A 24,949-nucleotide genomic window follows, 5' to 3' on the forward strand; every position below is an offset into this window, starting at 1 on the left:
CATATCTAAAAAGTCGAGTCTTTTATATACAATAAATATTTAATTGGGCTCTATATTGCTTCCTAACCAAACTGTTCTTAGATTCAACAAGAAACACGTTCCTTGTCAGAATTAAAGATTCTAAATATACTCAAAACGCTTTGAAAGAGAGATCCAATTAAATAAAATTCAAAGATGAAGTTGAGAGCAGCAGTACATGATCATTAATATCCTCTTACCTACTATGTACGTAATATGTATCCCTCATCACGAACAGTTTTTATTTCATTTTTTTCCAACAATCATAAACTCAAAAAAAAATTAACCAATTATAACTGTTATTTATATTGAAAAAGATAAATATTTTAATCATAAAAATATTTTATAAAATTAAATTAACAATTGAAGTGATTTATAAATATAATATGTTAGATTATAAATTTATTTTTGATATAAATTATATTTAATTTATTATACGAAGTTATATTTTACGAATTTATTTTTATGTTTTTTCAAAATAATTATAGCAAGTCTCAGTCAAAATAAATAAAAACCCAAACCCTATATATTGGTATGTCCAAATTGGACATAGAATTTTTAAAAGGAAAAACAGAACACGTAAATAAACTAAAAAGAAAAAAAGAAAAAAAAAAAGGCATATCAGGATATACCTATACCCTACAAAATTATATCCTATCTATTTTTTCTTATCCCCAAGAAAAATTGTAGAAATCTCTTAAAGTTTCGTACCGCCAGCGAGCCCTCCACGTGGCAGAGCCTATCCTCTGGAATAATAAATAACAAAGGGTTGAGAACTAGTCTAAAAAAGGAGTGGAGATTGTTCAAAAAAAAAAAAAAAAAAAAAAAAGGACAGTGGAGATGGGGGAGGGGTTTTACATCAATGACATGCTACCGGCTGGTCCGGTTGTGTGGCCCAGAAGCTATAGGATAATGCGGGTACAATTTATTTAAAGGGGTTTAAGCCACTGTTCTGCGTGGTTTTTCTTTCTATACGGGGTTTTTCTGAGGGTAAAAAAAACAAAAAAAGAAAAAAAAGAGAGGAAATTTTAGAGAGGGAGGGAGAGGGAGAAATGAGAGAATTTGAAGTGTTTTCATTTGAATTTGCATAGATCTTCTTGCATTTGCGGCAAATCTCTGATCTTGATATTTTCTTCTTCTTCGGAATTGTGTTTTTTCCATGAAAACTGCTGTCGATGGAAATTCTGGTCTCTGAACGTAATTTAGATGGATTCTAAACCGGAGATCTTTTTCCAGGAGGTGAGTTAATTGGTGTTTATGGATTTTTTGATGTTATATACGTTGAATTCGGGGTCTTTTTGTTGTGATCGCGTAGTTTCGGGTTTCCATGGGATGTTATTTTGTTGAATTTCGCGGAAACTCTGTTGTATCTTTGCTTAATGTGATGAATTTTTTTGTGGGAGATTGGATTCGATAGTAAATTGGAAATTCTAAGCAATTTGGTCCTAAGGAATTGTTTCGGATTCGAAATTAGGTGGGGGATCGGATCGGATCGGAACGTGAAAGTTTTGTTCTGTTTGGTGGTGTTGAATTGGAATTCTGCGTTTTACAGAATCTGTATTTTCTGAGAGAATTCCCTTTGATACGTTTTGGCTGATAATGCGTTGTTGTAAAGCAAACAGAGGTTGAAAATGGTAATTGGCTAGTTTAATGTCGACTTTACTCTTTTAATATGATGCACCTAGTCGCGGGTATTAAATTTATAACGTTTTCCTTGATTTGGAATCCCTATGTCGTGCAATTTGCAACCCTGGAATTTGTTTCCTGGATTTCGATTTTATAAGATTTGTGTCATTTTTAATTCATTGCTATATTCGGCAACCGACGTGAATTTGGAATTGGGGTCCCTTTTTTCCCTGATGAAAGGGTGGTCCAGTTTTATGCATTGAAATTTTTGTTTTCTTTCTTTCTTTTGTTTTTTTTATACAGGGATGGGGGTTGGAACTTAGTTCTCCTATTTAGAGATCAGGCCTTATGCCATGCTATCCAAAGGACCTTGGCACATTAGAATTTTTTTTAAACTGTCAGAGATCCGTTTTGGTCTCTATTTTCGGTTTTAGGATCTGGAAATTGATTTGAAAATTACTGCATGTTGATCTATTATGGGGTCATTTGGTTGCTAAGAAACTACTGAGACACAAATCTCTCTCTCTCTCTCTCTCTCTCTCTCTCTCTCTCTCTCTCTCTCTCTCTCTCTCTCTCTCTCACACACACACACACACACACACACACACTCTGCAGCAAAAGTACTGGTAACCTTAATTTTACTGATTTAAGTTAATTGTGTGCCTTTTTTTTGGGGGGGCAGGAGAGGCGGGGGGGATTATGCCAATACTGTAGTGTACCTGACTGCTTTAGGTGGTAAAAAATGTTTCACTATTTTAGTGCTTGTGAGCAAGCATTCAATCAAAGTACGATTTATCTTGTCATGGTTATTGGTAGGATTCCAGGATTTGACTCGTTTTAATGTTTTTCCTAGAACTAATTAACGAGAATTCCAGAATTCCATAATAATGGGTCTTTTTTTGATGATTTGATGGCAGTGAGAAGGATCTGGGTGGTGATGCTTGTTTGTGTTTGATGAGTTCTTGTTGCCATGTATGTCTAAGATATGGTGTTTAAGAAGAGGCTAGATCATGGATTTAATGGCTTCCGGGTCCCCGCTATACCTAGAGCTCCCAGATCTGTTAGAGTAAGTATTTTTCACAATTATTATTTCTCTGGTGTTTCCGGTATTATATGAGCTGAATTCTGGTTCCAACTCTACAAATCTTGGTTATTGGTTTCAGAGGAGGGGTCTGTGTAAGAAAGTTGAGGATAGTCAAATCTGTGCATTTGAATTACTGGCTTCTATAGCTGGCAAGTTATTGCAGGAAAGTGAAAGTTCTGCTTCTAGTAATGCGTCTGAAGGAAATGATCACCTTGCCACTGGCAAAGGTGCTGTTAAACAGGAACAACAAGATGAGGGAAAATCATTCAAGGCAGGGTGGATCTATCAGGGAAGTTGCGGAGAAGGTTCTTTTGCCTCTGAGATGGCATCGCAAAACATCAGTCACAAGTGCATCCTGAAGGAAATTTCACATGCTGATAGTGATGAGGTTTTGGAACGTAATTCCGTTTTTAATAATTCTGATTGCTCACAGAAAGTCGGTATCAATGTGACCGACTTTGGAAAGATCTCTAGTAAGGTAGAGGGAGGCTCCACACATTTTGGGGAGTCTTTTGACGGTAATGTAAATGAAATTGAAAGACTGAATGAGTTTCGGGGGTTTAAAACTGAAGGTGCTAATACATGTAGTTCGAAGGATTCAATGGAATTGTGTCTGAAATCTCCCACAGTGATAAAATCTGACAGCAATGTTGAATTGCCATTGTGCCAGGACCCGGCACCTGATACTTGTTTTTCCAGGTATAGGAATGATGATAAGTTAGGTAGTAGAGATGATGATGAAAATTTTTCCAGGTGCTTTAAACCTAGCACCAAGGCAAAGGCGTTTAGGTCTCCACCACGTGTTGCAAACCGAAGAATAAGGAAACTACTTACTTCCAGATACTGGAAAGCAGCTCCAAAATTGAAGGATTGTGAACTTTCTAGAACTGGTAAGCAGCTCATAAATTGTCTGGCCATAGTATGCCTCATATATATATATATATATATATATATATATATCTCATGCTTGTGTTTTAAGCATATTTGGTCATTACTTCTAGTTCTCATTAATGAAATTCATGATTTCTGCATTTGTAGATGGGGGATTAAAACAGTTTTATCGCAAGAGGAAACCCTGTTGCAACCGTCAGCGTGATGTGCTCTTTAAGAGGAGGAAAATGTTTGACCAAAGCTCGGTAGTGATTTCTGATGGTGGGTTCAGTTGTGAAAGTGTTTCTAATTCGCCTGAGAAATGCATGACTGAAGATAAGAACGACACAGCTGCAATGTTGAATGGAGGTCTTTGTCTGCCTTATTAATCAGTCTTTCCTAATGCTGTTGTGATTTGGGTTTTTGTGGTTTTCAATTCTGGCACTTAATAATGTAGTTATTTTGTGCAGCAAATGGGGTATCATCTTCAGTTCTTGGTCATCAAGCTCCCTTCCATTCCAAGGGTTCTCATGGTATTAGAGTGTCTGAGTGTGTGATGTACATTCACTCTTTTCATTTTATTTCTTCTTGCATCCAAGAGGTTCTTACGTGTTTATGTTTCTCTGTGCAGTGAAGTTTAGCATCAAGTCCTTCAGGGTGCCAGAGCTTTTTATTGATGTCCCAGAAACTACCACTGTTGGTTCATTGAAGGTATAAAAAAGTTGGGACTTTGTTTTCTTTTGGCACTAATATTCTATTTAACAGTTTGAATAGAGAAGTATATTGTCGAGGCTGCAAACTACAATGACCACAACTTACTTTTTTTAAGACCCTCCTTCAATTTTGCTTCCCCCCACAACTAAATTAGGTTATATGTTAAAGTCCCCTGGAAAACAATTTCATAAATGGTTTGCAGATCTATCATTTTTTATTGTTTAACATTCCCTTGTAGTCCCCATGACTCTTTTCTTATTGATGGGGATAATTGCTTGTCTGTTGCAGCAGGATTATGTTGTCTTCGGTTTGTTGTTGCCTAGTGATTTCCTTGCTTTCTGCATATATTATGGCATTCTTTGAACTTCTTGTAGAGGACTGTTATGGAGGCAGTAACTGCTGTACTTGGAGGTGGATTACGTGTTGGGGTTCTTCTTCAAGGGAAGAAGGTTAGGGATGATAACAGAACACTAATGCAGACGGGAATTTCTCATAAAGACAATATGGATTCTCTGGGTTTCACATTGGAGCCCAGTACTGTGCAAATTCCTCCACCATTGTGCTCTAGCGATCCTCCTCCTCTGATACCGTGTGACCCTTCTCAACTTTTAACCAGGTAATTCAAATGTTCTTTACATTTTTCAAAACCCCACGTGGTCATCAATTCTGCTTTTCTCTTGCTTAATTTGTTTCTTCTTCTTTTTCCTTATTTATAACTACCCCCTCCTAAGGTCCATTTAACTCAAACCAGCAGTACAAAGCACCCCTTTAGGGACCGCTGATTGTTGTAATGGTAAAAGTCTTCAACTGCCAAGAATTGACACTTCATATGAACATACCAAAGGCAAAGGATAGGGCCGTATCTAAGCCATCACTCTCAGGACCCCCCTTAGATTGGTACCCATTTTTGGATATCAATCTGTATATCTTATATGCATTTAAGTGGGTTAAACATTCCAGATAAACTAGAATTTGCATGCGTTTATCATTTTGTAGATTGAAAAGGACCAGGAAATTTTTTTTTTTTTTTATTAGTTCTCAAGTTTTGATTGAGCAGGTTCCAATAATTGTCTTTTAATTCATATTTTGATAATGAAATCAGCTTAAGCTGTGGTAATTTTAAATGCATCGAGATTTCTGGTCTGGTTTCCACTCTTATCAAATTGAGAAACATTGTTTTTTAATAATGCATTTTGAGCTATTTTTTACTGTAGCTAATATTATATTGCTGTGTTTCCAGATCCCCAGAAAATCCTGCTGTAGAGATCTCTGATCCGTTAACTGACCCTCCTCCACTAACCAATTTGGGAAACCATGTTGAGAGTAATGACAATACAGTTTCCTCCCATATTGACACAACTGACAAAACAGAGCCGGATTCCAAAGCTTTAGTCGCTCTCCCAGCAATGAGCATGGAGGCACTGGCTGTGGTTCCCTTGAATGAAAAAACAAGGCATTCTGAAATTGTACAGCGTCGAACCAGGAGACCATTCTCTGTATCAGAAGTAGAAGCATTGGTGCATGCGGTCGAGGAACTTGGAACTGGAAGGTGTGTTGTGGTGCTTTTTTACCGCGTATTGGCTCTGCTACAGGGATTCTTTTAATTTTTCAGAAAGAAACTCTAGGTATTTAACGGGTTTTCACGTTCTGCAGGTGGCGTGATGTTAAATTGCGTTCCTTTGAGAATGCAGATCATCGAACTTATGTGGACTTAAAGGTATGATTGGTGGGGTTATTGTATACGTGTATTAATAGAATAAGAGTTTTAAGGGGTCCTCGCTATAGATGGAACAAGTTCATTAGTGTAATGCTATTTGCCAAACTCTGTTTGATGTCATTGAAAAATGTGGCCGTCACCGGGTTGTTGTTTTGAGATGTGAAATCCTTTCTTTTTTTTCGTTTGTCTTCTGCATTAATTGCTAGTTTTAGATTGTGAATGTAAGTTTATGATGTTTGTATGTATTGTCTGATATCAAACTTGCACGTATGCATTTAACTTTCTCAAGTTGCAAATTTTCAAATTATTATTATTTTTTTTTTCAGAATTCCCTCTGACTAGCTTCCAACTGTTGGTATATAATGTGTTTTTGCGGTTTTGAGCAGGACAAGTGGAAAACATTGGTTCATACAGCAAGAATCTCGCCACAACAAAGAAGGGGTGAGCCTGTCCCCCAAGAGCTCTTGGACCGAGTCTTGGCTGCCCATGCATACTGGTCTCAACATCCAGTTAAGCAACATGGAAAGCATCAGGCTGGAACCCTGAAGATCATGGAGACCCCAGCTGCTGATGATAATGGAGTTGAAGGTATCTAATTGTTATGATGTAAAAAGAAAAGAAATGTTGACAGGAGATCAGGAAACGAAAAATTGTACAAATTATTCAATTTCATGTAATATTCCCACACTCACTCAATTCATTGCCGGCATCCCCCACAAGGGGTCATTGGCATTTGTAAATGATTTGATGGAATAAGGTTATACATTCTAACAGACGTTACAATGTTGTTTAGTTCAATTCATTCAATTTGATGAATGTATTATGTGGAAAGTTTAGAGAACAGAGCTGAAAGAGTGTAGTAATTCTAATTAGCTTCTTCACTCTTTTCATGTATATTGATGGTCCGAGTTCTTGGTAGAAGACAGTGAAGCAATGTTCATCATTTATTGGAATTGATCCTTTGGTACCCATGTTGTGATGTAGGAGCAAATTTATTGTTATTTTTATATCGAAATTCAAACTTCCTTTCATTCAAAGATGGCTGCATGATTAGTTTCGTGCGATTTACATAATCTCGGGAATTGGCAAACAGGTGGTGGTAGCGTTACGTAACAGGCTCATTGGCACATGGACAACCATATTCGAACGTGAAGTTTATGATTTTTCTCTGAGACCAACCTGTCCAAACACCTTGTACTACTAGAACAATCTCTCCGGCTGCCACCTATGATTGGTTGGACCCAAAGAGAAACTCAGAAACTTTATGAGTGTCCGAGTCTGGGCCTGTCCCACTGTTCCGCCCGGCCTTTTCTATTGTTGTGGCCCATCTCAAAACGGAATATGCAGCCAATAATTGGACAGAAACTGGTATCTGGGAGTTTAGGCTCTCCAGAGGAGTGATATTCGCTAGTTTTTACGCGTTCGCTCCTATGCTGTTCAAGGAGTTCATACGGGAATGGTTCCTGTAATACATTAGAGCGCCACGCCAAATTTACTCATTGTTCCTTCTCAATGATTTTAGAAATGCGGTGTCGCAATTTTGTTTTTACTGTGACCCTTGAAGAATCAAACACAATATTAAAGAATGGGTGAGTTTTCCTATTAAAAAAATGATTTTTTATATGAATATCAAATTTATTCATTTTATTCAAAAGAAATGTACTCTACCTGTACACTTTAAGACTGTAAAACCCTTGAAGTAAATTAATTTTGTCGTGGATCTTAGTTTTTTAATACATACATATATATATATATATATATATATAAAAGAATCTATCACTATAACATACAAAATTGTGTTAATCAAGTTATATTAAATACTTGGGACAATTTAATGCTTTATATATTAAATAACAGTCAATGAGTTGTTAAGAGTGAGATATTTCTGGAAGAATAAAGTTTTTTAATTTTTCGAGAAATATATCTTTATATATATAAAGTGGCTATCTAACGGAATTTTATTGGTTTAACGGTTTTTGTTGTTTTACCGTTAAAATTAACGCCGTTAGTTACATGAATAAATTAAAGTGGCTCTCTCTTTTTAAAAGTTCTTAATTTTTTAATCTCTCTCCCCAATCACTTATGAATAAATTCATAATTATTAAAATTCATGCAGCATGCATGATCCTGTAACCTATGCATTGATGATCATTTATTTATGAGGTATATTAGATATCTATATATATATATATATTCTATTATATATATCTATATAAATTATATAAATATATATTCTATATTCTATTATATATATATGATCTTTTATATAAATTATAATTTATATATCAATTTATTTACGTGATTTAAAATTTTTATTCATTCCTTATATAAACAAAGAGAAATGTAAAATAATTAAGTTTAAATATATTTACCAACTACATTTACGAATACAATTATCCTAATAAAATATTATTTATTTATCAATTTAAATTCATTATGAAACATTAAAATCAAATAATAATATCTTATAAAAACCTTAGTATTTTATTTCTTTATAAAAATTATGTTACTTTTTAAAAATAATTGCTTTATTAAATTAAGAAAACGTGTCTTTACTGTTAACAGTTTATCTCCTGTGCTGCACATGTTTGTTTCAAGATTCTTTTTTTTTTTTTTTTTTTTTTTTTTTTTTTTTTTTTTTTTTATAAATTCTAAATGCTTTAAAACTGATTTAAGTCTATCTTACTATTTGATGTTAGAATTTATATATTTTTTTTCTAAAAATATTACATTATTATTCAAAATTTTTTCCTTAATAAAAATAATATTTCTATACACTGGACAAACGTCCCTTGGACGTTGCCCAACTACTAGTGTTATAAAAATGCTCAAATAAAATTATGACTCATGTTAGCGTACTACCCAGTTTTAACATATTTAAATATTTTTAAAATATAAAAAACATATAAATATGCTAAAATATATTTTCTTAATTATTAAATAAAAAAATTAAAAAAAATATCTTATCCATCAAATAATTAGCATTTTCTTAAAATTATTCTCAAAACATGTGTACCCTGATGCTGACCTTTAAACTCTCGTCCATGCCCCTGACCGTCGGAGTAAACCAAGTGTTGACTTTGGACAAACAACACATGCAAAACGCATGGCCAGCGGCATGTAAAGTGGAATGAGGAACAAAGAGAGGAGTAAAATCAGGTTGCGTAATCAAGAACCTTGGGTAATACCGTCAAATGATAACAGGGCAAACTGAAATTTGTCGGTGTCGATGACTTGTAAGCTGATTTAGAAGTCGAAGTGTGAATAAGGGCAGTTGACAGGCCAGTCACAGGGGTTGGCGCAGCCGGGACCATGCCTCACCACTGCAAGGAGCATGCAGGAAGAGGTATCAAATAAAAAGAGACGTCCAAACAACTTCAAGATGGTTCTTTAAAAAAACTTCTTTTTCAACCTCTCAAGAGAGAGCTCTAGCTGCTGGGTCTTTTCCAACAAACATATTTAAGATCTTCATTGTATAGTGATAAATAAGAAATAATGCAAAATTATAATAAGCATATTATAATAGATTTCTCATTTTCAAATGTTCGTAGACATAGACATTATGTTGAACCACGTAAATCTTATGTTTATCTATTTTTATTTTTTTTAGATTTATTTTTCTTTCACTGTCATATATATACGCACCGCATCAGTACAAGAATAAAATAATCTTCAAAAACAGCATAATTATGGGAGGTTGGCCACTCATTATTGACCATAAAAAGTTCTATTTATTTGTTAGTAATGATGCATCAAACACATCAATATTACTCATTTTGTCATATTTTTTTTAATTATAATAAATCTCACCATATGATTTAAATAGCTAAATAGAGGTTGATTGGCTCTGTGAGATTGGCATCCCATTTGCATAACTCTGGTAATTTTATATGTTCTTTCAAGTTTCGCTTTCCCCGTTACGTGGACTTAAAACTGTTTTGAAAAAAAGTGTCGCCTCCCATATTTCTATCACATAGGATAATGCCAAGCAATGTATGGAGACCGGCCGGAGTTTTAGATAATAAGTTGACATAAAATTAATTAAGATGAAAATTAAAGACTGAATACAATATTATTAAAATATTATTTTTAATATTATTATTTTGAAATGAAAATATTGAATTGTTTATTATATTTATTTAAAAATTTAATAAAATTATAATAATTAAATAAAATAAAATAAGATGAAATATTTTTTTTATATCCAAACCTAGCCACACTGTCCTTTGGAAGGAACTTCGTATGCATTATTTGCAAATGAAAGTGAGCAATCAAACATATATTTGGGTCAAATCGAATTCACATCATTGCTTTTTATTCAAGATAATTTTATAGGATGATGATGATAGATTTTATTTAAAATAAAATCTAATTTTTTTTTTTAAATTAAAATAAAATAAAATAAAATCTAATTAAAGTTTGGCTCGTGAATTCAAACTGACTATTTTTTTTTTTACTATTATTTTATTACAAATATTTTTAGTATGGTGGTTCTTCTTCTTTTTATTCTCCCTCGTTTTGTTCTTCTATTGTTTGTTTGTCTTAATTTGATTTTTTATGTTTTCTTTTTATACCTTTTAGTGACCAAAACCATTTAATTAGACTGCAAAATCTATTTCATATGTGAATTATTTGGACCCCGTAGATCCCATCCCAAATAAAAATCTAGACTTTTTTATTTGGTTCACTTTAAAGACTTTTGTCTACTCTCTATTGATATAATTGACTGTATTAATTTTTTTTAATATATAATCAATCATATTAATATAATGCATAAAAATTAAAAAGATATATAAGAATAATTATATATAAAAATTTTATTATAAAAACTGGCTCTCTATAATGAGAAAAATAAATTCTCTGATTAAATTTTGATCAAAATATAACCACTTCAGTACAATGCCATGAATCAAACCAGAAGAAGATAATGTCATGAATGGACGGTTAAACGTACCGTGAAATTCACATTCTTGCAAGGAGAATGTTTGGTAGGAAAAAGATAGACATGGCCGTGCACCACGCCTGCATCCCGTCTATCCAGACAAGGACATGACGACAGTTGATGTTATCATATCTTTTGTGACGAGATAAAAACCTTTTGAGTAAATAAATATATATTAGATTAAATATATATTTATTTTTAAAGATGATATGAAGTTAATTTAATTTTAATATAATTAGTAATATGATGAGACTCATAAGTATTTATAATACCTTTTATAATATTTTATTTATTTATTTGTTTACCAATACTGTAATTTTTTAGATGAAAACTTAAGAAAAAATTGAAGATCTTTTGAGATGAAAACTTGAGATTTTTTTAAATGAAAACTTGAAAAGAAACTTAAGATCTTTTGAGATGAAAATTGATAGATTAAAATGTGTGTTTGTTTTTATAAAACTTCTGATAGTATGAAAACTTTGATAAGTTTTCAAAGTTCTGATTTTTAGTCATGAAAACAAACTAGGCCGTTTCAAGAAAAATTTTAAATATAAGTTTATACATTACACATTATATATTTTTTTAATTTTTATTTTTTGAAAAATATATTATATATGAATAATGGGGAGAAAAATTCAATTAATTTAAAAATAATTTAAAAAAATAAAAAGATGAGGTGAGTAGTATGTAAACTTATTAATAGAAAAACTCAATAAACAAATTAAAATGAAAACCATGCAGTAAATTAAGATATGTACACTTTGTTTTGTTCCGAGTACTAGCTAACAACTCATTATATATATAGAGAGAGAAGATGAGACAGACGTCAATTTCTGATCAATAGAATCATTTCGTTTTTTTTTTTTTTTTTTTAAGATTAACAGATGTTCATACTTGGTTATAATCATGATTATGCTGTTGAATATGACGTCCTTTGTCATGACGACGTGGATGAATATGACGGCCCTTGGTTATAATCATTTAGTACTAGCATGACCACGTCTATTTTTGGCTTAATTTCTCCCCATCCTACCCAAAAAAAAAAAATTGATAAATATTAGTATTAATCTTGGATTTTATAATTCTTAATTATACCTACATAATTAGCTAATACTAAGTATTTAAAATAATTTTCATATGTCAATAACTTAAATGAACGACCTTTTAAAACGTGTTATATATATATGTAATGACTATATATGATTAAGAATGACAAAATTATTAAAAGAAAAAAAAAAGACATTGCTTAAAATATCAGCTTTCTTGATCATGCAAGGCAAAATGTATACTTCACTATCAATTGATTATTATAATTATTATAATATAAAAATTTTAAATTTTTTATTATATTTTATATAAAAATTATAATAATAAGATAAAATATTTTCATTATCTAAACGACTTTATTTATTTATAATGCTGCGTATCTTTACGCGTGAAAGAATATTCTATTAAGTGGACCTACGATCCGATGGCTTTATATTTTTTAATGTTCATTTTTTTTAACGCGCATGTATAATTTAATTGTCTCGTGGCTCCGCACTTACTAAAGAGTAGTCTTTGTTCAAGACCTAATTTCAATGAGATTCTTTCGTAAAAAAAAAGAGTTGGAAGGTGGGACAGCAACTCGGCGTGCTTGATATATATTCTCCACCGTTGAGGCCGTCCACGAAACACATGGGATATCATGTCAGCTGATTGGAAAGTTGAAACCATGGTATCAATCAACGTGAAGATTATGTGTTTTGAAATGATTCATGGTCAAGGAAGGACTTTGATACAATTATTTCAACCAAAAAAATTGGGGGTATCATCAAATCGTGAAGAACTCAAACTACCTACTTCAAAAAAGAGCATGTTAAAAGATCCGTGAGAGACAAACTTTTACATTCAAAGGTAATGATTTTAGTTCTTTTTACTTGTTATTTAACACTCGGTTTCACTTTCAGGTTCTTCACTTTTTTCTTTTTTCTTTTTTTTCTTAAGGATGAATATATAATTTCAAATAATTAATATATAATGTTATATATAGTTATGAAATATATAAATATTAATATAATTATTTCAAAAAATATAAAATTTATTATAAAAAAATTAATTTTTTCTTTCTAATATATATTCCGTAATTATTTATTTATTTTTTTAAATTGCGTGGCACGCACTCCACAATTGTAAATGCATTTATCATAATTAAGAGTTTGTGAGAGTGTGACATCACATGGAAACATTATTAAACTTACACACATTCTAGCCTTGAAAGAAGACTATTTTTATTAGGTACACTTAAAAAATAGATAGCATGCGTTTAACATAAAATACGATATATTCTGGTCATTATTTTTATTAAATATACTTAATGACGCGCATCGTATTTTCATTTTTCTACAACTTATTTTATCTTTTAGTGATATTATATATAGTCACTTTTACATACTTTCTGTACATTTTATTGATATGATTGGTTACATTAATTTTTTTAATACACAACCAATCACATTTATTACACAAAAATAATTACACATAAAATTTTATTTATTCTACAGAAATAGATTATAGTCTTTTTCTTCTTTTCTTTCATAAAATAAATACATTAAAAAAAGTAATAAGAAAATGAAAAAGCGTTAATTCAAATTATTATTATTTTCTTTCGTATACGAATAGCCATAGACTTGTTTAATTTTGAATCCGAGAATACTACTAAGTTACTAACACGTCGAACGGTAACAAAACAAACGCGGAGGTGTGGAAAGAAAAGTAATATCCGCGAGCATACGCGTAAATTTAAATAAGCAAGAATCTTCTTGGTAGAAATCAGGCAAGCCTACCATCAGAGATTGTTCCCATCCTCTCAAATCCTCACCAGCCATCACCCTCGCCCAGAAAACCCACCTCCCTTGTATTAATTTTGTTTCGTCTAAAAAGTCCCCCACTTTCGGCTCTTTCAAAAGTAGAGGTTTCTCTATCCCGTGTTCTTGGCTCAGGTTCAGACTCTTTATATTTCGGCTACTCTGAGTTCCGAATTATTATGCAAGAAGTGATTTTTTTATTTTTTTATTTTTTTTTCTCCTGAAAAGTATCACCCTTTACTTGTTCAGTTTTATTAGATTACTGTTTGATTCAGTCGTGGCATGAAACTGTATATTGATCGTTATTGTTTTTTTCCCCATTTGTTTTATCTGCTCATTTTAGTTGATTCCATAATAAACCTATTTTTCTCTTGGTAATTGAATGAAGTTAAACTTATGCTTCTGATGCGATTTATTGCTCAAATTAGCAATTTTCTTGACCCATTTTCATATGCTTTTGATTGTGTCTCTCATGTTTATCAGGGTTTTAGTTCTGGGCTTCGAAACAGAAGTGCACTGTTACCTGTCAGATTCTATTGAGGTATACCTTCTTGGGTTTTGGGTATTAGAGTTGTGAATGTTTCTTACAATCTAGATGGTCATGGATAAATCTTCGGGAGGACTCTGGCTTTACCAAAGGATTAAAAGCAGGTGATCAGAGGTTTTTGGAGTCATTTAATCAGAATCTTATCAGGAGGTTCGAAATGGATAATACCCTTGTTGATCGAAATCATACATGTATTCCTCCGCTGCCACATGATCCAGCACCTAGTAATTTGGAATCGACTTCGAGCGTGAACTCTGGGGGAGATTTGCATGAGGAATGTGATTTTAGTGATGCAGCTTTGAGGTACATAAACCAGATGCTCATGGAAGAGGATATGGAAGAGAAGGCCTGCATGTTTCAGGAGGCGCTGCAAGCCACCGAGAAATCGTTGTACGAGGTCCTTGGGGAGAAGTATCCTCCGACACCCGATCATGGATTGGCACCTTATGTTGATCAAAAACATGAAACCCCAGATGAAAGTCTTGATTTAAATAAATATGGTTTTGAATTTAGTACTAGCAGTACAAGAGGTAAAAACGTAGCAGATACTTGGCGGAGTAGTTATTTGGGTGAGCCCAAATCATCATATATTGTTTTGGAGCCTACCTCTGAATCATCCTGTAGCTCGTCTCACAGCACTAATGTCGCAGATGGGTTTGCGGATTCCCCAGTCAGCACTCTTATAGTGCCCGACATATTTTGTGAGACTGAGTCTGCTATGCAATTTAAAAGAGGATTTGAGGAGGCAAGCAAGTTTCTTCCCAATGGAAATGGTCTGATGGTTGGTTTGAAGAGTAATGGTTTGTTTTTTAAGTCAAAGGAAGATGCCAAGGATATGGTAGCTAAGGCAGAGGAGAAGCACGAGAGTCAGCACTTGGATGGGATGAGGGGAAAAAAGAATCGTCATCCCGAGGATGTGAACTTAGAGGGATGGAGGAGTAACAAGCAGTCTGCAGTGTATTCTGAATCAACTGTGACTCCGGAAATGTTTGATATGGTTTTACTAAACGGTGGAAAGGGTGAATCTATGCTTTCTCAAGCTTTGCAAAACGGGGCATGCGAGAATGTGCAGCAGAATGGTCGGTCCAAAGGGCCGAATGGTGGAAGGGCCCGTGGAAAGAGGCAGGGTGGTAAAAGGGATGCGGTGGATTTGAGAAGTCTCTTGACACTTTGTGCACAAGCTGTTGCAACCAATGACCAGAGGAGCACTAATGAGCTACTAAAGCAGATCAGGCAGCATTCTTCTCCTACTGGGGATGGGATGCAGAGAGTAGCCCACTATTTTGCCAATGGTCTTGAGGCACGCATTGCTGGCTCTGGTACTCAGATTTATACTGCCTTGATTACTAGGCCAACTTCAGCTGCTGATGTTTTAAAAGCTTACCATCTTTTTCTTGGTGCATGTCCCTTTAGGAGGCTCTCAAATTTCTTTTCAGATAAGACAATTATGAATTTAGCCGAGAAAGCAACAAGGCTCCATATAGTTGATTTTGGTATTCTTTATGGTTTCCAATGGCCTGGCCTCATACAACATCTCTCGTCTAGGCCTGGTGGACCTCCTAAGCTTCGAATTACTGGGATTGATCTTCCCCAACCTGGTTTCAGACCTGCAGAAAGGGTCGAGGAGACTGGGTGCCGCCTAGCAAAATATGCAGAGACTTTCAATGTTCCATTCAAGTTCAATGCAATAGCTCAAAAGTGGGATACCATCCAAATTGAGGATCTCAAACTTGAGGATGACGAGGTGCTTGTTGTCAACTGTATGTACAGATTAAGAAACCTACTTGATGAGACGGTGGTGGTAGAGAGTCCAAGAGATATTGTTTTAAACCTGATCAGGAAGATGAATCCAGATGTTTTCTTACAGGGCATTGAGAATGGGGCCTTTAGTGCACCGTTCTTTATCACAAGATTCCGTGAGGCTCTCTTCCATTACTCTACTCTGTTTGATATGCTTGAGACTAATGTGCGTCGTGAGATTGAGGAGAGGCTGCTGATTGAGAGGGAAATCTTTGGGCGAGAGGCAATGAATGTCATTGCATGTGAGGGCTCAGAGAGGATTGAGAGGCCAGAGACATATAAGCAGTGGCAGGTGCGGAATTTGAGGTGTGGGTTTAGGCCGCTTCCTTTGAACCGGGAGATTGTGAACATTGCAAAGGATAGGGTCAAAAAGTCTTACCACAAGGATTTTCTGATTGATGAAGATGGTGAGTGGCTACTGCAGGGGTGGAAGGGACGAATTGCTTATGCACTCTCTTCCTGGAGACCTGTTGGTTAGATGCATGATCGTTAATTATTTTCATTGAAGGTGAAGATCATAGGATTCTTTGACTTGCTCCCCTGTGTGCTATGACATCTTTTTCTCATTTTTCTGATGCCGGAAGTCGAGGTACTGAAGTTTTCTGGCTAAAATGTGTGTATTTCAGAATTACCAAAAAATACGTACATTTCTCTTCTTACTAGTACCTTAATGTTTGTGTTTGTAATGTAGGAAAGTATTGAATAATGTTTTGTTGAGCAGGGTAAGTGGGAGCAGAATCATGGCTACGGCCTGCTTGTCATCAAGCTATGAAAGACCTGTTCTCCAATTGTAGGATGAAGAAGCATTCTTATAATTTCTAGAACGGCAAGTGCACCATTTACCTCACCTGCCCATAGAAATCTTGTATCTCAAGGGATGCTGATACATCCCTCTTAAGAATTTAGTTGACAAAAATGCTTCAGCAAGGAAATAGTTTTAAATTACCATATTCATCAACAGGGATCATGCTTTAGGTCCTGCCGCTTAGCAGGTTCGTAGAAATGTGGAGGATTCTGAAGAATATCTGCGACAGAAGGAAGGAAGATTTCTTCGTCATTCTTGTTGTTTGAAGTTCTTGTTAGCACTGCTTGGCATTTCCCAGTAACTGATCATCTACTTCACAGGGCTGCATTTGTATCCAGACTCAAATGGTATTTCATCATATTGTTTCCAATCTCTTTATTGGAGGAATATGTTTAGTTTTCTCATAGACACTGTTTGTATCAATTCAATGGAAAGTGCATTGCCAAATATTGTTTTCATATATATATATATATATATATATATATATTTAACATCTCGAAGTCTATAATTTGCCTGTCATTTACTAATCAGAAAACGAAATATGCGAATAAAATTTTCGTGAAGTGGGCATCCATTCCTGAGTTGTTGAACTTTGGTTCCTGTTTTGCATCTATCTCTCTGTATTATTTCTTTTTCCTCTTCCCATTCTGGGTGGCAGATTAAAATATTAACAGTTTGCTATGAGGCTAAGAAATGTTAATAATTTTACTGGGGCGTCAGAACTGCCCCCACTAAGTTCCTAACCACGAGATAACTGATAAGAGATCGAGTCATTAGGAGGAGAGTCGAGACCCAACAGAAGAGAGAGTGATGAAGAGAAGTTATATGGGGGAATGATCATTGATTATTCTATTTGAAAGTCATAGAATTGAAAGATGGAAGACGAAATGAAAATAAAGAAACATTTGACTTCACGAACAAAATGAATGAACCAACGTGTTTATATATCTGTACGTATGTGCTTACGTTTAAATTAAGGTCCTCCAGCTTCCATCTTGTTCCGAAAAATAAAAAATTAAAGGTTATCCATCAACTTTAGAGGCCTGGAATCGAGGGATGTAGGAGGAGGCCCAACTATTTTTTATCGTACCAAGGCAGACCTATTTTTGAAAAGTGGGCCATTCTATTTCCAAAGCAGGCCAATTACAGGACTCTCTGAGTGAGGTTGATTTCGGCTGCTGGTCCATCACAAAATTGATATGATACGAGTATCAAACGCCGGACAACCTGATTAGCAAAGAGTGGTGCAAAACCCTTCCAATTCAACCCCGAAGGGTTTTAGACTGCGAGAACAAAGGAGACTGAATGAGTGGGGCACCCGATTTCTTCTACCGAGAGGCGCAACGCCTTGGCTATGTCGCTCGCTCTGCCTTCAAGGTGCTTCTTCCTCCCTCTTCTGCTCCACTCTACATTTCTTTCTTCTTTTCTTTTTCTTTACCGCTTTTCACTTTTAATTTTACTTCTCTCTCTCGTCTCTCCCTGTGCGCTTGTGTGATGGGGCAAGAACAGCTACTTCAGATGCAGAAGCAATACAAACTTATAACACCCGGTTCGTCCGTTCTTGACCTCGGCTGTGCCCCTGGTGCTTGGCTTCAGGTCTTGAATTCGAAACTGCTTAATGGGTTTTGAAGGGCATCTTTGTTGTCTTTCTTGTGATGGTTTTCATAGTGGTCTGGCTTCATATACATGCTGCAGGTAGCTTGCCAGAGTTTGGGTCCGCTTAAAAGTGGTGGGGTTGTTGTAGGCATTGATCTTAAGGTGTTTCTAGTTCCTTGATTCTTTTTAGTTTTTGTTCTCTTAGTGTTGGTCTCCCGAAGCACATTGATATGAATGGGTTTGTTGGTAAAGGAATTTACTGTTTAAGAAAGATTTTTATCTTTTTGGTGGGTTGTAATTTTAATTTGTGAAATATGGAATATGCAGAGCAGAAGGTGAAGGTTCCTCCTCGTCACTGTGATGCGAGGGTTCAAACTGTTTGTGCCGATGTCATGAACCTCACCAAAGGCAAAGTTAAGGCACTCTCTCCTCAGGTATTATTATAAAATGGAAGTCACTATGCGATTCCAATTGCTTGTATTTTTGGGGATATGAGGTTAACACAATTAGTGTTGGCAGGGCCATATGTAGCTGAGTTGATTTCTTTTGGGCTACTTAATAACCTTAGAACTGGTCCAACATTGGGGGGTGTTCATTAGGATTCCTTGAGATTGAATGAAACCATCCTCCTATGCATCTACTCTTGCTTCGTTAGTTTGGGGCGTAACAGAATTTCACAGTAATTTAATTTGTAGAATGCTTAATTACCATGCAGCACGGAATAGTAGTTGATTCTCTCAAATATTTTAGCCTCCTAATCCTCGCCGCTTATCAGGTTATCATTTACCCTTGTTGCCTTTGTTTGAACTTCTGAAACAGTAGACACCTCAGTTATGAGACCATGTTCATGGTATCCTTTTAAGTTTGAAAAGAGGGTTTTTATTTTTTCCAGTCAAGGATTTGAACATTGTCTATTTGAGTTACCAACTTGATAAATCTTACTTTCTCTTAAGGCAAACCATTTCTGGAATCTCTGTGGTGTGTGTGTGTGTGTGTGTGTGTGTGTGTGTGTAGAGCAGGGATACAGATGATCTGTTTGCCTATTGTGCAGAAAGGGTTTTCTGTAATACTCTCGGATATGTGTCCCTTAGTTTCGGGAATTACAACAAGGGATGCAGCTTTATCAGTTGAGTTAGGGATGCGAGCACTTGATTTGGCTGTTGGTGGAGCTGCATTACCGGATGAGAAACTGGATGGTTCAATCTCTGATACAGATAATAATGGTCTATTGCACCCAGGGGGCCACCTTGTAATAAAGCTTTTAGAAAGTGAAGATGTGCAAGGTTGGATTTTATTTCACGAGAGCAGTTATATATATATATATTTTTTTCCCGGCTGATTCATTGGCACATTTTTTTCTGGTCTTTTTCCCTTGCAGAATTCAGTCGGATATGCAAGTCGCTCTTCAGAAAGGCATCATGGCTAAGGCCTAAAGCTACAAGATCTTCATCCAGAGAAATTTATTTGATATGTCAAGGTTTACAATCGCATGCCAGGATGTAGTTTTTTGGTTCAATATTTGCTTCTTGCGCAGATGGAGGCAACCAGATTTCTGGAAGGAACATAGATTTCTGGAAGGCTCATGAAATCATATTTTGTTTCCGTCATTGTTGTGGGAAATGTTTAGGATTTTATTATAACCTGCAATGCGATATTTGTTAGCCCAGTCACTGTTAATTTTATTCAAAGTTTAAGAAGATTGAGATGCCAAACCATAGCTACTGCTTTTTTGTTTCCCCGAAGCACCACGAAGTTCAGTTTACTGGTACCTGGTAAGCCCTGTTAAAATTGGAAGTTCGTTTTGATATTAAGTCCATACGAAGCCATTGTAAATTGTTCCTTGTCATCATGCTTCGTGCCCGGGCGAGTTCCATTATATCTATGACATATAAGGTGGACTCATATGGTGTCGGTGATGATGGGTGGTGGCTTGTGTACTGGGTTCTGCGTAGTTGCATTAGTTGTACGGGCTTAAGCTTATGTTTTCAGCCAATAAAAAACTGTTGCTGAAGTCCAGGTATAGCGATGGAGAGGACATCTCATGTCACACACTTTACATATGTTAATAATATTATTATTTTATTATTATTTTATTCTTGTTAAACTAATTAAGTTGTCATCCATCTATAAACACTATATATTTGTTATAAGAAAAAAAAAAAAATTCAAATATGTATTGTATATGTTGAGATGATAAGTAGAATTATTTATCGATGAAATACTTTGCAGAATTATTCAAATGAAACACCCCCTCTTCCCAAACGAAATAAAACCAAAAAGAAGAAAATAATTAGAATTACATGTCACAAGCACTAAACTTTCATGTTGGGATGATAAGTAGAATTATTCATCAATAAAATATTTTGTAGAATTATTCAAACGAGGGGGCTTCTCAAACGAAATAAAATCAAAAAGAAAAAATAATTAGAATTACATGTCACAAGTACTAAACTTTCAGGTTAAATCATCGCATAAGGTTTGTTGGAATGATAAGTTGAAAATTATTTATCGATGAAACACTTTGTAGAATTATTCAAACGAAATACCCCCATTCCCAAACGAAATAAAACCAAAAAGAAGAAAATAATTAGAATTACATGCCACAAGCACTAAACTTTCAGATTAAACCATAGCATAAGGTATGTTGGGATGATAAGTAGAATTATTTATCGATGAAACACTTTGCAGAATTATTCAAACGAAACACCCCTTTTCCCAAATGAAATAAAACCGAAAAGAAGAAAATAATTAGAATTATATGTCACAAGCACTAAACTTTTAGTTTAAACCATCGCAGAAAACATTTTATAGATTTTGAGACTATATTGTTCAGACGCGACCCCCCCCCCCCCCCAAAAAAAAAAAAGAAAAAAAGAGAGGAGGAAATAAATAGAATTATTGCACCAATTCTTCTGGCTCGTCTATGTCTGATAAATTTACAGTATCATATTAAATATACATCATAAATTAGCCCCTTTTTTCCATGTGCAAAAAATATTTAGTTTCGTATACGCAAAGGGTGTCAACGGATATAGGTACGCCCTAGTGACCAAAGACCTGTTTCTTTTACTGGTGCCTGAAAACACATAGGAGACAGGAAAAGAGCGTATTATTAGGGAGCAGTCAAAGTATTTTGATCAGAAGATGATAAGTTGTGATTTGGATCTGATTGCATGCTCACCGGTGTTTTCATGGATGGGAAGACATTCCAAAACCGGAGAGTTTCGTCGCCTGCTCCAGTAACTATTGTCTGCAGGAGGTAATTGAAGTTAAAATTACAATTTTTTATAAGCAATGACATATTTTGTACAGTTGCAAGCATGTTTGGTCTTAGTTCTTGGGTGCATATATACGTGTTTTTGCGGCCTGCAAGTATGTGTTATCAGAAATAGCATTAATGAAAGGATGTAATACCTGTCCGTCAGGTGACATTGCTAGGTAAAGAACTCGCATGCTATGTCCAGTTAAAGTTGCAACCTGTCAAAGTTTAATTCAATCCAAAGGGCGTGTCACTTCAATTGTCTAGAACTTTTGAAGCTTATTTTAAACGAAGATTTGCAGACAGATTACTGTGAGCGGAAATTTTATGACCGAAAAGCAATACCTTTGCCATTGACGGATACTTCCACACCATAATTTGATTCTGGGAATACCCATGAGTGCTTACTAGTTCATTCACATTTTTACTCCACGCAAGATTGCAAACCTGCAGGTTAAGCAAAGAAATCTATTTTAAGTATAGGCGCATGCATTCTTTCAACAATAAGTTTTCACATACATGGTAATTATGCCCTCTAAAAGAAGTCCAAAAGTTGTTTTTGGGCATTTTTACATCTCATTTTTTAAACTTTATTCTTCCTAAAAGTTATTGGCATTCTAATGTATAGAAAAACGAAGAGAAAAAATTACCTGGCTTCCTGTATCAACACTGTTCAATTGGTGGCCGTTTGTGGTGTTCCAGAAGCGAATACATCGATCGGCTGTTCCACCTCCAGATGCAAGAAGGCCGCTTTGGTGGGGAGACCAAGCAATGGCCTTGACAGCAGCTGTGTGCTCTGTCAATCTCAAAGCTGGTTGCTGAGAATGCTGGTTCCAGACCAGTAGCTGGAGTCATAAGCAAGTCATTTGATTAGTAATTGACTAGGGGTGCGGAAAGACACCAAAAAGGGCAAGTGTCAAGAGAGAAACAACAAAAAACTATGTGCTGATATACCTGATTATCATTGCCACCAGATGCAAGTTCCCTGTCATCATTGGACCATTTTAGCCCACATACCTGTTGCATTGAACCATTACAAAAAGATCAGCAAGGCTCGGGAAAGAAAACTGATATGTGGAATTATGAGATGTGATTCAAAGCTCAACGATAACAAAGGATTGTAAAATTTGTATAGCCAATGCCAAGTAGCTGGAACCGAGGGCTTTCAGTTGATAGAAAGAGCTACTCGGAAATTTTTTGAAAGCTTCACACCTCAGACTTGTGACCAACTAGCTTGCCAACAAAGTCATTTGGAACCCGAAGATCATGTTGAAGTATGTTGCGGTCCCTACTTCCAGAAGCTAATGTGCGTGAATTCCAAGCCAAGACTCCAGTTCTTGTTTGATGCCCAGCCATGGTTCGGACTTTCTTGCATTGAGTCCCATCCCAGACCTATAATAGGAGCCAAAACACTAGCTAAATCTCACCTCTATAAAAAACTAACTGAACATGCTGGGCTCCTATGAAGATGCGATTATTAAAGGATCAGATGCAGTTTAGAGAACTAGCTACCTGAACTTGACCAAAATTTGTACCAATAGATATGTATGAACCTTCTCGGGTCCAATGGACCGAACACACACCATCGTTAGGTCCCAAGTCACACAACTTCGTTACCTGAGGAGAAAAAAACAGCAGAATAAAATGTAATACGCAACCCAAATCACAATCTCTCTGTTCAATATACTGCGGCTGCCAACTAAGTAGCATCAAACTTACTTTGCTGTTTGAAGCACTCCACAGATATACACAGGTGCCTAATCCAACTGCCAGGACATTTTGAGAGGACCAATCCACTAGGTTCAAGTAAAAGTCATCTTGAAGTGATGGCGCATCTAGAACCTGCAACCATTTAACCTTCAAAGATCAACAATCTTCTAAAATCTCCACGTTGATCTTTCTAAATTTTCCACTAAATTTTAGGCTTGCATCTCTCCCTGCCTAGACGAGATTTAGTTAATCTCATTTCCATTTCGGTGCTTCAGTTCAATGAGTTGACTATCGGCTTAGTTGCTAAGCAAATGGAGAATATTTCAAATCTGTACCGTGCCTAACACAGTAATTTTCTTTTCTTAGTTGCTGTCAGCTTAGTTGCACAGCTATTTGTCATACCGGCAGTCACAAACTAAAAGGACCAGAGCTTACCTTGTGTGGGGTCTTAGGAACCTTACGAGGTGGCTTGGGGGGTGTAGAAGTCTCTGAAGAGAACCCACTATCATTGCCTAACACCGAAGGAGAGTAAGGAGAATTCGGCCCCGAGACCTCGGTCTTGAACCGCAACATGTTCTTGCTGGGACTCATCGGCGACCCAGGACCTGCAGGAGAAAAAGACCCAAAATCAGACCCAAAAAGTTCCAATCTCAATAACCTCGAATATGCCTCGTTTCCGCCTTCTTTAACCGGTGACGCCTTCTCGATTAACCCGAATGTGTGCAGCCTCGACGACGATCTGCAAGGTATGAATCTGTCACTACACATCGAAGATTTCGATTTCGAGGGGGATGACAAGTTCGATATCGTTCGAGGCGATCCCAAGTTCGACGCCGCACGAAAAGAACCGGAAAAGGTCTCGAGGCGCAGCGATGTCTGGGACATCCCAGGTGGGAGATTAAGCCCTGTTTTTCTCATTTGGGGTGAATCCATTTTGTGGGTCTTATTTGATCTTTTTGCTTCCTTGAGAGATCTTGGGTTTGCGATGGATAATTGGTTCCCTATAAAGAAGGCCTCTCCTCCCGAAGCAAAGAGAGCTTTTTACAGGGGCTTTGGTTCTCTCAGTGAGAAAGATTTGGAACGGTGGTGGCAATGTTTATAGGAGCGAGCAGTCTTGGAAAAGGGAGGGAGGCGGGGTCCCGTGAAAATAGAACATTCTCCAACGGTCAAATTGGACATAAATCGAGCTCATAATACAGTACAAGCTGGTTGTACTGCTTCGTTGCCAAACTAGCCGTTGCTCTCAGTCTCATTATTTTATTGCTTGAAGCTTCTCTGGGAAAATTCCCTCGCGCACGGGGACCCTCGCATGAACACTGTTTACACGGACCCCGTGCAACTAGCAGAAGTCAGTTTTTGGTCATTTATATATTTATATATATATATGTATTTATTTGTTAGATTATGTTAGCTGA

At 35.7% G+C, this 24,949-nt stretch overlaps 3 protein-coding genes and 1 pseudogene across 3 annotated transcripts; 3 read left to right on the top strand and 1 right to left on the bottom strand.

Annotated features, from left to right (window-relative positions):
• Window positions 1–973: 973 nt before the first annotated feature.
• LOC122291119 (telomere repeat-binding protein 4) lies at window positions 974–7,000 on the top strand. The gene is made up of 10 exons (XM_043098768.1): window positions 974–1,257; window positions 2,562–2,710; window positions 2,808–3,618; window positions 3,767–3,967; window positions 4,069–4,131; window positions 4,230–4,309; window positions 4,687–4,928; window positions 5,553–5,861; window positions 5,966–6,029; window positions 6,416–7,000. The coding sequence occupies exons 2-10, from the start codon at window positions 2,630–2,632 to the stop codon at window positions 6,623–6,625; spliced, it is 2,061 nt and encodes a 686-aa protein (XP_042954702.1). The 5' UTR covers window positions 974–1,257; window positions 2,562–2,629; the 3' UTR covers window positions 6,626–7,000.
• Window positions 7,001–13,693: 6,693 nt separating this feature from the next.
• LOC122291128 lies at window positions 13,694–16,823 on the top strand (annotated as a pseudogene).
• Window positions 16,824–16,855: 32 nt separating this feature from the next.
• Window positions 16,856–20,277, top strand: LOC122291160 (ribosomal RNA large subunit methyltransferase E). The gene is made up of 7 exons (XM_043098804.1): window positions 16,856–17,316; window positions 18,105–18,346; window positions 18,479–18,565; window positions 18,665–18,727; window positions 18,898–18,999; window positions 19,617–19,848; window positions 19,944–20,277. Exons 2-7 carry the CDS (start codon window positions 18,275–18,277, stop codon window positions 20,066–20,068), a joined length of 681 nt encoding a protein of 226 aa, XP_042954738.1. The 5' UTR covers window positions 16,856–17,316; window positions 18,105–18,274; the 3' UTR covers window positions 20,069–20,277.
• Window positions 20,278–21,451: 1,174 nt separating this feature from the next.
• On the bottom strand, window positions 21,452–24,801 carry LOC122291149 (protein FIZZY-RELATED 3). The gene is made up of 10 exons (XM_043098796.1): window positions 23,970–24,801; window positions 23,544–23,666; window positions 23,337–23,441; window positions 23,037–23,216; window positions 22,779–22,841; window positions 22,475–22,669; window positions 22,170–22,271; window positions 21,980–22,042; window positions 21,747–21,815; window positions 21,452–21,641 (listed from the first exon to the last, which is right to left on the bottom strand). Exons 1-10 carry the CDS (start codon window positions 24,465–24,467, stop codon window positions 21,588–21,590), a joined length of 1,452 nt encoding a protein of 483 aa, XP_042954730.1. The 5' UTR covers window positions 24,468–24,801; the 3' UTR covers window positions 21,452–21,587.
• Window positions 24,802–24,949: the final 148 nt, after the last annotated feature.

Source organism: Carya illinoinensis, chromosome 1 (assembly GCF_018687715.1).
Source record: "Carya illinoinensis cultivar Pawnee chromosome 1, C.illinoinensisPawnee_v1, whole genome shotgun sequence".
Taxonomy (NCBI): Eukaryota; Viridiplantae; Streptophyta; class Magnoliopsida; order Fagales; family Juglandaceae; genus Carya; species Carya illinoinensis.

Excerpts from the sequence above, each read along its gene's own strand:
- LOC122291160 (XM_043098804.1), top strand. The coding sequence starts at position 18,275 with ATGAGTGGGGCACCCGATTTCTTCTACCGAGAGGCGCAACGCCTTGGC. Across the intron at positions 19,000-19,616 it reads TTAAGGCACTCTCTCCTCAG|AAAGGGTTTTCTGTAATACT; the intron begins GTATTATTATAA and ends CCTATTGTGCAG. Across the intron at positions 19,849-19,943 it reads AGAAAGTGAAGATGTGCAAG|AATTCAGTCGGATATGCAAG; the intron begins GTTGGATTTTAT and ends TTTCCCTTGCAG.
- LOC122291119 (XM_043098768.1), top strand. The coding sequence starts at position 2,630 with ATGGTGTTTAAGAAGAGGCTAGATCATGGATTTAATGGCTTCCGGGTC. Across the intron at positions 3,619-3,766 it reads TTGTGAACTTTCTAGAACTG|ATGGGGGATTAAAACAGTTT; the intron begins GTAAGCAGCTCA and ends CTGCATTTGTAG. Across the intron at positions 4,310-4,686 it reads CCACTGTTGGTTCATTGAAG|AGGACTGTTATGGAGGCAGT; the intron begins GTATAAAAAAGT and ends AACTTCTTGTAG.
- LOC122291149 (XM_043098796.1), bottom strand. The coding sequence starts at position 24,467 with ATGGATTCACCCCAAATGAGAAAAACAGGGCTTAATCTCCCACCTGGG. Across the intron at positions 23,217-23,336 it reads CAAATTTTGGTCAAGTTCAG|GTCTGGGATGGGACTCAATG; the intron begins GTAGCTAGTTCT and ends CTCCTATTATAG. Across the intron at positions 22,272-22,474 it reads GTGTTGATACAGGAAGCCAG|GTTTGCAATCTTGCGTGGAG; the intron begins GTAATTTTTTCT and ends CTTAACCTGCAG.